Raw genomic sequence first — 17,012 nt, 5'->3', positions numbered from 1 at the left:
GCAACAGAGCAACTGTGCCCTGACCAACATATTTCCCTCAACCGAAACCACTTAAAGAAAGATGATCATTCATCTCACTGCTGTCTCACTGAGAAGCTGCTGTGAGCACATTGGCTGCTCTATTTGTCTACTTACAGTTCAAAAGTAATTAATTGGAAATGAAGCACTTGGGAACCTACTGCATGTCCATCAGTGTGTGTATGTGATTGCACCATAATGTACTGATGTATATTATGACAGGATCGAGGTTCGTGCCCCGCGCCAGCAGGAGGATGGGTCATTAAGACACATCGGCATCCATTTAGTGGATCAGGCACCATTTTCTCTGGGCCCGCGTGATTCTTTGGTCCTCTTGGCCGTGAATCACATGGCCAAGGATTACTACAGGTATGGGCAAACCTGGCCTTGATGTGGTGAACCTCGCGGTGGGTCAAAGGGGGTAACTCCTGAAGGGAGTCTCTGGAGAGTGGTCCCTTTATTTAAGGGGATTTTGGAGGGTCTTCTTATTTAGGGAGGCTCTGTGGGAGGGGATGGGTTGGAAGGGAGGGATCCAGAAAATCCGAGGGTGGGGGCTGAGTTGCGACGCTGCGGAGCTGGCCAGCCACAGGACCTCACTATCGGCCGCCTGCTCAAAATAGCATCCAGATAGCGGAATTCCTTCTGGAATCCCTCGCAGTCCTCGCCATGCATACATTTGCATGGCTAAGGATTACGAATTGCTTCTTGATCTGGGAGCGTAAATCAGTTAACATAGTCTCCCAAACAGAGAATCTCGCCCTATGTCTTTATTATCTAGCATTGTGTAGAAATGTGGTGAAGCCAGCATGTTACAGCTGGCACTGCCGAGCTTGCAATCGAAAACTGAACACCTCACATTTTTCATTCTCTGGTGATCTGCAGTTATTGAGTATTTTCAGAGTATTTGCCACTCAGTTTTACTTGCAAAGTGCATCCCATGTTTTATCCTGCATTCTCACACGTTATATTTTCTTCTATCAAGACTGTCATGCAAGCTTCAAGTTTAACTCTTGGGTTTCACAGATTAATGTTATCATATTGGTGCTGTTTAGTATGATTTATGAAAGATCATAGATCTCATGTAAAGGAAGTTAGTTGGCCCGAGTGTACTGCATTTGTATTGCCTGTGCCGTACTAAATCAGACATTACTGAAAATGTTAGTGCACAATTCAAACGTATTTTTGTTCAAATTCATAACATTAATCTGCCGATTCCAAAGTGCTTTAGCCTCCAGTTGGTCCAACCACACAATCATCGTGTGATTTATGTCATGTACCGGATTGCCCAGACACAACAGCAATGTGTTGCTCAAACTAATTTCAACATTTTTGCACACTTCGGTAATTGCCCAGCTCTGAAGCTGAACGAACATACTGACTTCTCCGAAAAAGGGCTACAAATTTTCAGCACTTTGATCAGGCAATAATAAATGTCTGTTTTCATGTTAGTAGGAATAACATCAACATTTTCTGATGTATAATTAACTAACTGATTTACGTTTCTGAACTTGTAGGGAGGAGGGCAGGGCATCATTTTAGTTTTTGTGACCTTGGGACCGAAATTCAAACCTTGTCGGCTGGTGAATTTACTTCAGCAAAGCATGAAATGGATTATTAAAAAGGATTTGATCCTTTTTTAGTGAGATTTGCTGTATTAATCAGCTCAGTTGTTTACTCCTCGCCTGAGCAGATCATGCCTAAGATGTTTTGCCTTTGTTGTGGTGACAACTCTATGGTAATTGTCCTGATATTTTGGTTTTATTCAGGAGCACTTTAAGTGTGACCCTGGAACAAGCAGTGATTTTGGCTCGGAGTCATGGACTCTTACCTAGATGTATCATGCAGGCCACAGACATTATGAGAAAACAGGTAAGATCCTCAAAGACCAATTGAGCGGATTCAAGGCATGTGCCTAATTGTTTTAAACTCTAAACTGTTGTGGTGAGTGTGCAGTCCAATTGCCCTTATTTGAGAACAATGGTTCTTTTTATTTCTGTAGGGTGCGAGGGTTGAGAACTCAGCCAAAAATTTGAAAGTAATGGATCAGATGCCACAATCTGTACCAAGGTAAATTATAAATGCTTATATTAGTAATATCTTATGTGTCAGATTTGAGAAGTTACTCCATTAGTTCTTCTAGTTCAGCTCGGAACAACATTTTCAGAATTCTTACCTTCGCCATTCAACATTAGGAATGTAAAATATTCCTCACAGTATCTCAAAGTGTTATTTTCTCGCATCCTTGAATGTGCATTGTTGCTCCCAAATTGATGCCTTTATTTTCTGCAATCCTATGTTTGAGCTCCTCCAATCAGACTGCCGATCCTGCCTCAACATTTAAACAACCATCCCTCCGTAAAATCACAAACGATGACATCCTGTGACCGTTGCCAACTATCTCCCCCTTCTCTTTCATGGACCTGTTGGCGGTCTTTGAAATGGTTGACCACACCATCCTCCTCAAATGTCTCTGCTCCTGCGCTATTCCCACTGGCGTCCTTAGAGATTCTATCCTTCATCCCCTCCTACACCATCAACAAAATAATGGGAAGATTAAAACTATTGATTTCAGTCCTTGCAACAAACTGGTCATTGCCTAGAACCTGACAGTTTGCAATCTTGGCAATCTATTTGGCCTTTAGCTGTGCTACCGGCCACATTTTGTGCTTTCTGCCCCAAAAGAGTGTCTGTTTCCACCCCTGTATTAGCTCACCTGTGACTGAAATCTCCATCCGTGCCTGTGTAATAATAATAATAATCACTTATTGTCACACATAAGCTTCACTGAAGATACTGTGAAAAGCCCCTAGACGCCACATTCTGCCGCCTGTTCGGGGAGGCTGGAACGGGAATTGATCCCGCGCTGCTGGTCTTGTTCTGCATTATAAGCCAGCTATTTAGCGTTACCATTAGATTGATTATTCCAGTGCTACCCTGGTCGATCTCCCATCTTCCACCCCCCAGAAACTTAAACGTATTCAAAACTGTGCTGCACATATCTTAACTTTCTGTTCTGTTCACCTGTCACCCTTGTGCTCACTGCCCCATGTTGACAACACCTTGCTTGGAAAATTCTCATTCTTGATTTCAGATCCTCCTGTGGCTTTGCCTCCTTATCTCTGAAATTTCCTCCTTCAGTCCTATAAGAGCCATGTGCAAATATGATGTTTAGATAACAGAGACCTGGTTTAAAGGAGGGCAGGGCCATGTATTGGTTATTCCTGGATATGAGGTTTTACAGAAAGATAGGAATGGAGGAGGGGTCACAGAATTAATTATGGAGAGCATTGCAGGGCTAGAGCGTGATGATGTCCCAGACAAGTTGTTTTTTAATGGGGGACTTTAATTTTCCAAACATAGACTGGGAATGTAGGAGTGTAAAGGACTAAGAGAGACGAGGGTTTTTGACTCTGATCAGGAGAATTTTCCACAGCAGTATGTTTCCAGTCCAACAAGAAATGAGGCATCACTAGACGTGGTTCTTGGGAATGAGGTGGGCCAAGTGGATCGAGTGTTGGCAGGGGAATATTTAATGATCAATGGTTGGCTATGGATAAGGACAAGAAACAATCTAAGTAGAGATAATTAACTACAGGAAAGTCAACTTCACTGTGTATGAAAAATTCTGGCCCAGATGAGTTGGAATCAAGCCATAAAACAAAAGCTTTGCAGGACTATGGGGAAAAAGCAGGGGCATGGCAGCAGGTGAATTGCTTCTTTAGAGGGTCAGTACAGTTATGATGGGCCGAATTACCTGTTCTACAACTCTGTATGTGTATGGTTATTTGCCTTTGATCTCCGTAATTACAAGCCTGGGATATGACCTGATTTCATTAGGCAATTAGATTAACAACGCAGAAATCTAGCACCAAAGAACAGTTTCACCTCTTGTCCTATTCAGTGTTATGTGTTTATAACCTGCGCAGTATATAATCAGCTGTGCTGAAGGCCCGAAAATTCAAAGACCAGCTTGGACTGTGCTCATCTCCACTTAGCATATTGAAGGAATGTACTGCTTTTATTTTTTTTAACCATTGGAATAACATCGACCATAAATTCGAAAATGCACTTCATTGCTAATTTCTTTTTGTTTCCTCTTAGACTATACCGGCTCTGTCAACCACCTTCCGATGGAGACTTATGAAAGATGCTTCTTTGCAAAGACTGCCTGATAATTTCCAGAGAGCTAGCGCTGCTAGACATTGTACAGTTTTGTTGTGTCTGTATTTTGTTACAGTCAAACTGTGGGGTGTCTGTGTATGCACAATACAACGGCAGTTATAGCAAGTAGCACTGAAACAGAACTGCTGTGTTGCCCAAATTTCCATTAATAGCACAGTGATAGTTGACTGTCCCACTCTGTGTCAGCTCCTGGATATATTGTTATAGCAACCTATAGAACAGCTACAAAATTAAGAACTTTAGGTATGCAAATGCCTAATCATGCATGCCATTTTACATCTTTGGTTTGTGCCAGTGTAGTAATGGGTTTGAGCACATCTTTTCTCAGCATTGGAATTCTACTGATTTACATTTACATCTCAAGTTAATGACTATGCACGGGCCTTGTTTTCGGATATTAACTGCCTGACTGAAGTAGAAGATACGATGCAAATAGGTTGTTGAGTTAGCAGAGAAGCTGTATCTGTTTCTTTTATAAAGTACTCATTACATAAGGTACTCTTGAGACCATCTACAGTACTGTACACACAGCTATCATATGTTGTGTAGCTACAGAAGGCTCTCCATCATTCTGCTTTTCCAGAGCTCCTGACGTATCCTGTACGGTTAATGATTCATTTTTTAAATGAATGAACCATGTAAAAATTCTCTTGATTATAATGCCCCCTATGGTATTATGCTTTTTGTGTTGCTTCTAAGACAGCTTGAATGTCATTCACTGAAATTGTCCAGATTGTGTTTGTTCTTCTATTGAATCAATAGTTCAATTTTCCATTTACTTTCCGAAATCAGCCATTAGCAGCACAAACTGAGTTCAAATGCAAAATGTAAACTAATCCCTTGGATTTTTAGGATGGGATTGCATTAATAATCAAAACCACCTCAAATTTGTCACTTATGTTTTATAAATTCTGACTGAAACTTGCAGATTCCTACATAAAAGCCTACAAATTATGTCAGTAAACGATGTTATTCCCAACAGTTGGAACTGGCTGACAGTATTAGCATCCGTATTTTATATTGAGCAACAATTGGTAAATCTCCAACATTAATTTGCCTCTATTCTGCTTTAAACTATTTTATGACAAAAGATAAAATACATTTCTTGAGGTTGCAGTCATGAAACCTTGTGTTTACCAAGTACAGTACTTAATTCTGAATGCTTCTGCAACAATACCAATTGACACACAGAGCTGTCAAGAGCTGGATAAATATGGGAAGAATTGGAGTCTAACAGACATGTCATGAAGAAAAAGACAGACCATAGGCTAAGTTATTTTAGCCTCCGTACATCTCCACCTTTTCAGTTTGAAATTGCTGATATTTAGGGTAGAATTATTTGAAAGCTATCTAATTTGATCTAATATTTGTTCTGTGTTATGTCACAAACAGCAAGAAGCCTTTTTGTAAGCATTTTGGTTTTAGTATTAACTTTTTTAAAAATTCTGTCTATTTGCACAATAGATAAGTGTTGAAGCAGTTGTCTCAGGGCATCAGGTTAATTGGTTAAATGTTGAAGCCTGTTGATAGTGCCTTAAAGCTAGACTTATAAGCTCCTGGAATTAACCTGCTTTGTTAGGTTGAAAATTTGTTCAGTATTAACAAGGTAAATATTCTATGATTAGAACTATTTTCTTTTAAATGTAAAATATCTTCTTGCAATTGTTTTAAAGATTATGTTGAACATTTTACTGGCTGAGCAGATACCGAATGAGTGTAGCTTTACTTATTTGTACATATGTTTTAAATTGTGATTTAAAGTAACTTTTGGCTTAGAATTGGGGAAGATGCTATAAGCAAAGTGAAGAAACTGCATCTGATTTAATTCCAGTTCAGAATTCCATGATTTCCAATCCGTTCAGAGAACAGACCATTGCATCACCCCGATTAATCATCTTTTCCATTTTCACTGAAGCAGTGTAAATTGAGAAATGTGAGACTTAACCGATGTGCAATGTCCAAGATGCTTAGTTCAGCTGAGCCATACATGTGAAAACCCATAAATGCCAATATTTCAACAGAGAAAATCTGCTTCCTCTTCACAGGCTGTTTATTTAAACTGCATTGGGTGTCTTCAATGCTGTTCTGGTAGTAATTTAATCCTGTATTACTCAGCAGAGCTGTAACAGATCTGGAAATTTACAGTGCCACCTTAGTAAGACTGTGTCTATTGTGATGAATTTGATGAAATGCATGGTCAGTTCTCATTTCCTTATTCCTCCTCTTCCCAATTTTTGTTTTTTTTCCTGAAGGTGTTTGTTGGGTATGATTACATAGATGCTGGCCATCCTCTTGCCTCCTGCAAGTGATCTTTCTTTGGGTATGAGGGAAATGGGGATTTCTGGCAGAATGTTCTTTTTGTTGACGCACTCAATGTGGACACATGCGTGCTTTCCACCATGTCCCACTGGATAGTGATCAAGACATTCTCCTTCCACCCACGAACGACTTGTTAGCCCAGCAGTGCTGAGTCACCATGTCCTTTATAGATTCTTCTTTTTCCAATTAAGGGCCAATTTAGCATAGCCAATCCACCTATCCTGCACATCTTTGGGTTGTGGCGTTGAGACCCATGCAGACATGGAGAGAATGCTCCACACGGACAGTGACCTGGGGACGGGATCGAACCCGGGTCCTCGGCGCCATGAGGCAGCTGTGTTAACCACTGTGCCACCGTGCCACCAAACAATGTCCTTTATAGATTTGGGTAAATTTCTGCGCAGTAAACCCAATTAAGAAATAATGGGCATTTTTAACTGCCACCCAATTTGTATGTCCTGCATTGCATAACGTGGCAGATCAATTTAATGTGGCTAACAAAGTCATCTTTTTTCCTTTGCTTATTGTGTGTCAGACTTACTCGAAATTGAAGGAAAAATTTGTTATTGACCCAGTCAATTTTTAAAAATTTCATGTTAGTCCAAATTAATATTTTGGTAGCTTTCTGTGGCTTGATGTCTGTCTGCTCAGCCTGTATTTGGGTTAAATATTGACTATATAATATGTTGTTTAAATTCAGCGGAGAATGAATTCATTTGAATTTGGATAAGTAGTAATCTATTGTCATAACTAAAATATCTGTTAATAGAAAAATTGTACATACAGTTACACTCTCAATTTAAAATGCTTAATTCTGTGCAAACAGAATGGTACATTGTTATTCTGACTTGCTCTGTTTGCTGGCATGATGCAATTACTTGTTTTAAACATTCAGGAACATTAACACAGTTCTGTTTCACTTAAGTCCTAGATTGCACCTCTTGTTTGGAAGATATCAATTCACAGATCTGTAAAATTAAGACAATCATTTCTCTTGATTTAATTAAGGGACCAAGTCCTTGTAACAGTTTCTGTCATTACCAGTGCAATACTTTCATTATCAAAGACCAGCAAGGAAGAGGTGTACTTTCATTCAGTGACTTATTACAATTTGACAAAGCCATTGTTGTGTATAATGCTTGTAACCATTGTTTTGCTAATGTTGTAAATAAATCAGGTTGATGATGTAGTTTTTCTTCTGTAATTCTACAGTTGTACAGTGAGTGGTTAATTTTAAATGCTATTTTATTGAAATAGTTAGATTGTCAGATTTAACATGTTAGCAAATAAATTTTTATTTACTGTTGAGGATTGGATGTGCCTTTAATCTTGTTTTCATTTAATAATTGAGCTTCGTTGTATTTAATGAACTTTCTGTCCCAAAATATCTACAGCATTGGTAGTCAATCACAGCGCATGCTTTCTTGTTCAATATCCAGTACATTAACCATTTTACATGACACAAGTTGGCGTAATGAAATTATGTAGTTTTTTGTAACAAAGATTTTGTTAAGCCATTTTCTGTTTACATCTTTGATCTGTTGCACTAGTTTCTGCCAATCACAGAGCCGAAATGCATTTGCACAGTGTAGATTAATGGCACTTTTAAATAAGCACATTGCGGACTATCAATTCTTTGCAAAAACAAGTTAGTGTTGTTCAGGGAATGGAACATATGCTGAGAGGGCGACATCCTCCGTTCTCGGTGCACTAACTACTTTAATACTGGGATTCCTTTATTCAAAACGTGGCCACTGAGACTAGAATTGTTGCTGATGCACATCAGGAAATCATCAATGGCACATACACATGTGCAAAGGAAATGGGACTATTAGTCATTGTGGACTGAGGAAGAGCCCCAGAGATATGACTGAATTGCAACAGTTGAATCAGTGGTTGAACATTATCTTGTTTGAATGCATCCTTCCCTATTTTTCTCTGAAGCTTTCCCTTTGAATTACTGAAATCCTGTCATTGGAGACATTTAGTGACATTATGGAAGTAAGAATTGTAGACCCCTTGTAATGTAACTACTTTGTGACCAATAAAGTATTTCATCACACTCATGAAGCTGTCCCAACTTTTTACTGCAACTGTCTCGAAGGGAAAGGGTTTATTGAAACCCAGCACACTCTGCTTCAATATTATCTGGACAGATAACTAATCAGGATCAACTTCAAATTTATTTCTGCTTGTGTTAACATAGACTTAAAACCATCAAGAATATTCATACATCTTGCCTTTGACAAGATTATGGCTTCCCTTCCGTCATGAGGTCAGAAGTGGAGATGTTCGCAGATGACTGCATAATGTTCACCATTCGCAATTCCTCAGATAATGAAGCAGTCCATGTCCAAATGCAGCAAGACTTGGACAATATCCAAGCTTGGGCTGATAAGCGGCAAGTGCCAGGCATTGATCATCCCCTACAGGAGAGGACCTAACCATTTCCCCTTGATATTCAATGCCATTACCATCGCTGAATCCCCCAAAATCAACACCCTGGAGGTTACCATTGATCAGAAACTGAACTGGACTAGCCACATTAATACTGTCGCTCCAGAGGCAGGTGAAAGGCTAGGAATCCTACGACAAGTAACTCACCTCCTGAGGCCGCAAAGCCTGTCTACCATCTATAAGGCACAAGTCAGGAGTGCAATGGAATACTCTCCACTTGCCTGGATGAGTGCAGCTCCAACAACACTTGAGAAGCTCAACATTATCCAGGCCAAAGCAGCCCGCTTAATTGCTACCCTTCCACAAACATTCACTCCCTCCACCACCGACGAACAATGTCACCCCTGTATACCATCCACAAGATGCACTGTAGTAACTCGCCAAGTTCTTTAGGCAGCACCTTCCAATCTCACGACCACTACCATCTAGGACAAGGGCAACAGGTAACTGGTAACCCCGCCATCTGGAGGTTCACCTCCAAGTCACTCACCACCCTGACTTGGAAATATATCGTCATTCCTTCACTGTTGTTAGGTCAAAATCCTGGAACTCCATCCCTTCACTGTGGGTACACCTACACCGCAGAGAATGCAACGGTTCGAGCAGGCAAATCACTACCACCTTCTGTAGGGCAACTAGTGATGGGCAATAAATGCTGGCCTAACCACTGATGGACACATCCTGTAAATGAATAAAAAAGAGATCTATGGGGCTGCTAAATTATGGCCAATGAATTTAAAATTCCTATCCTTGTCTTTTAATTTCCATTGTTTTTGGCCCATCTGTTCACTGTGATCTTTCAGCCAAGCATCCTCTCCAAAACTGAGCAGTTTCCCAACTCTCGAATTTAATGCATACTCTCCCTCTTCCCACAAATTGGTCACAAAACTTTAAGTCCAAAACTGCGAAATTTTTGAAGCAAGTCTTCAACCTTATCCCTGCCTCCCAGCCGAAAATCCTTCTCAAAACTCACATTTGTTCCATTATCTACCATTTATATCTTCATGCCTTTATGTTTAAAATGCTACATGAATCTAAATCACTGCCAGTACAGATTAGTATAGGCTGCTGTTGTTTTATGCTATATATGTTTTTCCCATAGGCCACTAAAGATAATTGCTGGCGTGATGTGTATTAAAGGCTTCATTATGTTTTACAGCAGAAAGCTGGTTCTACCAATGATTGTTTGCAGATTATTATACCTCATTTTCCTCTGACTGTTCTAAAATTAACAACTTCCTGAATGCTGCGCTGTAGCCAAAAAGACCAGAATTGTTCCTTCTGGAAATAATTGCAGTCCAAGAATTTGACACAACTTCGTCTTTTAACGAAATCGATTATAGCAACATCAGTAGCTTCCCATGACTTCAAAATTATTTCTACAGTGTAGGTATATATTAGCACAGATCGGGTTAGTGTAGGTGGTTGTGGTACATAAAATTAAGTACAGCACAGAAACAGGCCAATTGACTCAACCAGTCTGTGCTGGTGTTTATAGTTCACGAGTCTTCTTCCATTCTATCTATCTCATCTCAGCCTTTCAGGGTAACTTCCTCCTTCCTTTTTTCTCGTGTACTTATTTAGCTCCCTTTTGAAAGCACCTACGCTATTTCCTCAGCCACTTCCTGTTTCACAATCTAACCACTCAGAATAGAGACATTTCATTTTTTTCCCCTTTTGAATTTAACAGTAACGACCTTGTATTGATAGCCTCTAGTTTTGAACTCGTCCACAAGTAGGAACATTTTGAATCTACCCCTTTTGAAAGGAAAATAGTGCGACCACTTCAATCTGTTCTGATAGCTAATATCTCTGGTAAATCTGTATTTTGTCTGTATGTTTCTATCTTAGGGAGACCAGAAGTCTACTCCGAATGTGGTCTGATCAGGGTCCTATACAGATTTTACTTCATTACTTTTGAGAATTATAGAATTAGAAAATAATCCCACTGGTTTATGAACATTTTTAATTGCTTTGCTGACCTGTACATTTTTAATTATTTGTTCATCGGCATCCCTCGATCGCTTTGCTCTTCTCATTTAATTTCTTATTTTCCAAGGTGTAGGTGATGGGTGCGATTCAACAACCCTGACTGGTCAATCGCGCAAGAGTCCCAAATCAGGCTCCACGCCAGGTGCCAGGCCGATTGGGCACTGGACCTGGTTGGGTTCAGAGAGAGGGCAGTCGCCAAGTGGAGGTCGGCATTGGGCGAGCAACTGAGCCCCCGCTGAGTTGCAGTTCCCCACGGCTCATGTGGCACACCCCAACACCACCTCTCACCACCCACCACCCCAACGTGCGATCCAATCATGCATCATGTCTTGTGTGTTGCAGGATCACCTGGCGATGAGATAGGCCCTTCTGGTGTGCCCCGCTCCCAACCCTAACCCCAAGGGGATACCTGCAACGACGAGGCAACAGACAGCAACAAGAGCACCCCCCCAACTGCAGCCTGGGGAACCCCGGAACACCAGTCTGGGGACAACACTGACTTCCCATCACAACTGTCTCCAACACCCTCCACCATCCCAGAGACACTCACCTTGGTTTCATATGTTAGTGAAGAGGTTCCTGGGGCACTATCTGGTGCGCACCACACACTTGCTGCGGTACATCAGGTGCAGGTAGAAACCCCTGAAGGGGCGGAAGCTCAGAATGTGGCCCGACCTCGGGGACGAGCTGTCGTCCAGATGGGTTTCGGGCTTCTGGAAATGCGGTCCCGTCGATAGTGGAGATGCAGTCACAGCGCCAGGGACTACATGGGGGTGGGGGGGGGGGGGGGGGGTTTCAGCCAGAGGTGCACCTCGAAGGTGTCAGGAACCATCAAATGTGCCAGGATGAAGGGGTCGTGCACACTGCAAAATTATCGGGCACAGACGTGCATGATGTGCAGCTCATGGTCACACACCAGTTGCATGTTTATCGATTGGAACCTCTTTCGGTTCCCACCTCAGATTTTCACAGTAACTTCATTGTGGTGTTAATGTAAGCCTACTTGTGACACTAATAAAGATTATTATTATTGTGAAGACCAGCCTGTCATGGGCTTGAAGCTAGCACTCGTCGGGCAAGATGCAACCTAGTGCTCACCCCTGAACCTGGGGGAATCCCTACGAACCTCGTTGCCCGGACATCCTGGGTTTTTCTGTCCCGCCGCACCAGATTTCTGGTGTGGCACGCCATCAGGTTCTGTTTTGCCAGCTTGTCAATAGGGTTTCCCATTGTGGGGCATCCCATGCCACCGGGAAACCCTAGGGGTGTCGGCAAAATGGAGAATCCTGAAGGCGGAGAATTCAGCCCTTAGTCTCTGAAACAGAGAATCCCGCCCATGTACATAAATAATAAATTAACATTAACACCCCGACTTAACACAACAGGTGTATACACCCCCTCAGACCCTCCAGTGTAAATAATATAAACAAAAATAAAGTAAACCCACCCCACCCCCCGAGCTGCTGCTGCCATTGACCAATGTCTATCGTTCTGCCAGAAAGTTTAAGAACGGTTGCCACCGCCTAAAGAACCCTTGTACCGGCCCTCTCAAGGCGAATTCCACCCTCTCCAATTTAATGAACCCTGCCATATCGCTGATCCAGGATTCCACGCTTGGGGGCCTCGCATCTTTCCACTGAAGGAGAATTCTTCGCCGGGCTACCAGGGACGCAAAGGCCAGAATAGCGGCCTCTTTTGCCTCCTGCACTCCCGGCTACTCTGCCACCCCAAATATTGCGAGCCCCCAGCCCGATCTGACCCTGGATCCTACCACCCTCGACACCGTCCTCGCTACGCCCTTCCAAAATTCCACCAGCGCTGGGCATGCCCAGAACATATGGGTGTGATTTGCCGGGCTCCCTGAGCACCTAACACACCTGTCCTCACCCCCAAAGAACAGGCTCATCCTTGTCCCGGTCATGTGTGCCCTGTGCAGCACCTTAAACTGAATGAGGCTGAGCCTCGTGCACGAAGAGGAAGAGTTCACCCTCCCTAGGGCATCTGCCCACGTCCCCTCTTCGATCTCCTCTCCCAACTCCTCCTCCCACTTACCTTTCAACTCCACCACCGAGGCCTCCTCCTCCTCCTGCATCACCTGGTAAGTTTCCGAGATCTTCTCCCCCCCCCCCCCCCCCCCCCCCCCCCCGCCCCCCGAGAGCACCCTGTCCTGTACTGTGTGTGGCAGTAGCCGTGGGAATTCCACCACCTGCCGTCTGGTAAACGCCCATACCTGCAAGTACCTGAAGGTGTTCCCCAGGGGGAGCCCGTACTTCTCCTCCAGCTCACCCAAGCTCGCGAACTTCCCGTCCACAAACAGGTCCCCCAACCTTCGTATCCTTGCCCTGTGCCACCCCGAAAACCCTCCACCTGTTCTTCCTGGGGCGAACCGGTGGTTCCCCCGTAATGGGGTCCACGCCGAGGCCCCAGCTTCCCCCCTATGCCGCCTCCACTGCCCCCAAATTTTGAGGGCCGCCACCACCACCGGGCTCGTGGTATACCTCCTTGGAGGGAGCGGCAGCAGCACCGTTGCCAGCGCCCCCAGACTCGTACCCACACAGGACGCCGTCTCCAGCCTCTTCCATGCAGCCCCCTCCCCCTCCATCACCCACTTGCGCACCATCGTCGCATTGGCGGCCCAGTAGTGCCCACAGAGGTTGGGCAGCACCAGCCCCCACCCCCCTATCTCTACTCCGCTCCAGGAACACCCTTCTCACCCTCTGAGTCCCTCGCACCCACACAAACCCCATTATACTCCTGTTAACCCGCCTGAAAAAAGCCTTCAGGATAAACACGGGGAGGCACTGGAACAGGACCAAAAACCTTGGGAGCACCGTCATTTTGATTGACTGCACCCTACCCGCCAAGGACAGCGGCAACGCGTCCCACCTCTTGAACTCCTCCTTCATTTGCTCCACCAGCCTTGTAAAGTTAAACCTATGCAGGGCCCCCCAGCTCCTGGCTACCTGGACCCCCAAATATCTGAAGCTCCTCTCTGCCCTTTTTAGTGGGAGCTCGCCAATCCCCCTCTCCTAGTCCCCTAGCTGAACTACGAACAGCTCGCTCTTCCCCGTATTGAGCTTGTACCCCGAAAAGTCCCTGAATTCCCTAAGGATCCTCATTACCTCTGGCATTCCTCCCACCAGGTCTGCCACATACAGCAGCAGGTCGTCCGCATAAAGCGACACCCTATGCTCCTCCCCACCCCGCACCAACCCCCTCCAGTTCCTCGACTCTCTCTGTGCCATAGCCAGGGGTTCAATCGCCAGTGCGAAGAGTAGGGGGGACAGGGGACACCCCTGTCTCGTCCCTCGGTGCAACCGAAAGTACTCGGACCTCCTATTTGTGGCCACACTCGCCATCGGGACCTCATACAACAGCCTAACCCACCTGACAAACCCCTCCCAAACCCGAACCTCTTCAGTACCTCCCACAGGTACCCCCACTCTACCCTATCGAAGGCTTTCTCAACGTCCATCGCCACCACTATCTCCGCCTCCCCCTCCCTCGCTGGCATCATGATAACGTTCAAAAGCCTCCGCACATTCGCGTTCAACTGTCTCCCCTTTACAAACCCCGTCTGGTCTTCATGGATGGTCTGCGGCACACAATCCTCAATCCTCGTGGCTAAGACCTTCGCCAGCACCTTGGCATCTACATTTAGCAAGGAAATCGGTCTGAAGACTCACATTGCAGGGGATCCTTGTCCCGCTTCAGGATCAAGGAGATCAGTGCCCGGGACATCGTCAGAGGTAAAGCCCCCCCCTCCCTTGCCTCATTAAAGGTCCTAACTAACAGCGGGCCCAACAGGTCCATATATTTTTTGTAGAACTCGACCAGGAAACCGTCCGGCGCCGGTGCCTTCCCCACCTGCATGCTTCCTATCCCTTTGATCAGCTCCTCCAGCCCAATCGGGGCCCCCAGTCACGCCACCAGTCCCTCCTCCACCTTTGGAAACCTCAATTGGTCCAGGAAACAGCCCATTCCCTCCCTCCTCCCGTGGGGGCTCGGGTCGGTACAATTCCTTGAAGACCCCATTGATGCCAACCCCACTCCGCACCACGCTCCCTCCCCTGTCCTTAACTCCCCCGATCTCCCTAGCTGCATCCCGCTTCCGAAGCTGATGTGCCAGCATCCGGCTTGCCTTTTCCCCATACTCGTAGGCCGCCCCCTGGGCCTTCCTCCACTGCACCTCCACGTTCCTGGTGGTCAGCAGGTCGAATTCGGCCTGGAGGCTGCGCCTCTTCCTCAACAATCCTTCCTCAGGCACTTCCGCACACCTCCTGTCTACCCTCACCATCTCCCCCACCAGCCTCTTCCTCTTTCTCCCGCTCCCTCCGCTCCTTGTGGGCCCTAATGGAGACCAGCTCTCCCCTCACCACCGCCTTCAGTGCCTCCCATACCATCCCCACTCGGACCTCCCCGTTGTCGTTGGTCTCCAAGTACCTCTCTATACTTCCTCAGACCCGCTCGCTCACCTCGTCCGCCAACAGCCCCACCTCCAAGCGCTACAGCGGGCGCTGGTCCCTCTCCTCCCCCATCTCCAAGTCCACCCAATGCGGGGCGTGGTCCGAAATGGCTATTGCCGAATACTCGGTATCCTCTACTCTCGCTATCAGCGCCCTACTCAAAATGAAAAAGTCGATTTGAGAATAAGCCTTATGGACATGTGAGAAGAATGAAAATTCCCTAGCCCCCGGCCTTGCAAATCTCCAAGGGTCCACCCCTCCAATTTGGTCCATAAATCCCCTCAGCTCTCTAGCCGCCGCCGGCTTCCTACCCGTCCTAGACCTGGAGCGATCCAGTGCCGGATCCAACACTGTGTTAAAGTCTCCCCCCATTATCAGGCCCCCCACTTCCAAGTCTGGGATCCGACCCAACATACGCCGCATAAAACCTGCATCGTCCCAGTTCGGAGCATACACATTGACCAGTACCACCCTCTCTCCCTGCAACTTACCAATTGCCATTGTGTACCTACCGCCATTATCTGCCACAATGCTCGACGCCTCGAATGACACCTTCTTTCCCACCCCTCGATTTTTGGCATCGAGCCCCGAGTGAAACACCTGACCTATCCACCCTTCCCTCAGTCTTACCTGGTCTGCCACTTTCAGGTGTGTCTCCTGGAGCATAACCACATCCGCTTTCAGCCCCTTCAGGTGTGCGAACATGCGGGCCCGCTTAACCGGCCCATTCAGTCCCCTTACATTCCAGGTTATCAGCCGGATCAGGGGACTACCTGCCCCCCTCCCCCGCCGACTAACCATGACCCCTCCTCGGCCAGCCACGCGCCCGCACCCCACACCTGGCCCGTTCCCCACAGCGGCATACCCCCGTCTCGACCCCCCCCCCCCCCACTCGCTCCAGTTCCACCTTGACCTTAGCAGCAGCAATTCGATTTCCCCCCCCCACCCCCACCCCACCCGGCTAGGACCCATCCTAGCTGGTTTACTCCCCCCATTGCACTTCCGCAAGTCCGCTGACTGCTGCTGACCCCGGCCACTCCCGCCTCCCCTTCGACTCCTCCCATTGTGTGGCACACCCTCCTCTCCCGCTCCCCATCCACAGGCTCTCCCCCTCCCCCCCTCCATTCTAAGCGCGGGAAACAATCCTTGCTTCCCTGCCCCGGCCCCGCCCCCCTCCCCCCCCACCCCCCAGTCTTCGGTGCGGGAAAAAAGCCCATGCTCTCCACCTACCAGGCCCCGCCACCAACCAAAACAGTGCCCAACCCGCCCCATCCACCCTCCCCACCCCGAAAGAGAAAAACACAGAGAAAAAGAAACCCAAAACAATGGAAAGGCCCCACCCCCGAACAAAAAATAGGCATAACATATCCACCGCAGTCCCCAATCGCCCATCCCGACCCTCAGTCTGTGTCCAGCTTCTCATCCTGAACAAAGGCCCACGCCTCCTCCGGAGACTCAAAATAATGGTGCCGGTCCTTGTAGGTAACCCACAGTCGCGCCGGCTGCAACATGCCAAACTTCACCCCCTTCCTGTGCAGCACCGCCTTCACTCGATTGTACCCGGCCCTCCTCTTCGCC

The 17,012-nt window shown here is 46.2% G+C and overlaps 1 protein-coding gene across 1 annotated transcript in view; it reads left to right on the top strand.

The window, feature by feature from the left end:
• Positions 1-8,585, top strand: part of LOC140428408 (phosphatidylinositol 3,4,5-trisphosphate-dependent Rac exchanger 1 protein-like) — a 303,808-nt gene extending 295,223 nt beyond the window's left edge. Inside the window, exons 38-40 of the mRNA XM_072514826.1 lie at positions 1,785-1,887; positions 2,018-2,085; positions 4,120-8,585. Of these exons, the coding sequence (XP_072370927.1) occupies positions 1,785-1,887; positions 2,018-2,085; positions 4,120-4,162 (214 nt within the window). The 3' untranslated portion in view covers positions 4,163-8,585. The remainder of the gene's footprint in view (positions 1-1,784; positions 1,888-2,017; positions 2,086-4,119) is intronic.
• Positions 8,586-17,012: the final 8,427 nt, after the last annotated feature.

Source organism: Scyliorhinus torazame, chromosome 8, assembly GCF_047496885.1.
Source record: "Scyliorhinus torazame isolate Kashiwa2021f chromosome 8, sScyTor2.1, whole genome shotgun sequence".
Classification (NCBI taxonomy): domain Eukaryota; kingdom Metazoa; phylum Chordata; class Chondrichthyes; order Carcharhiniformes; family Scyliorhinidae; genus Scyliorhinus; species Scyliorhinus torazame.
This window is presented reverse-complemented; position numbering and strand designations above follow the sequence as displayed.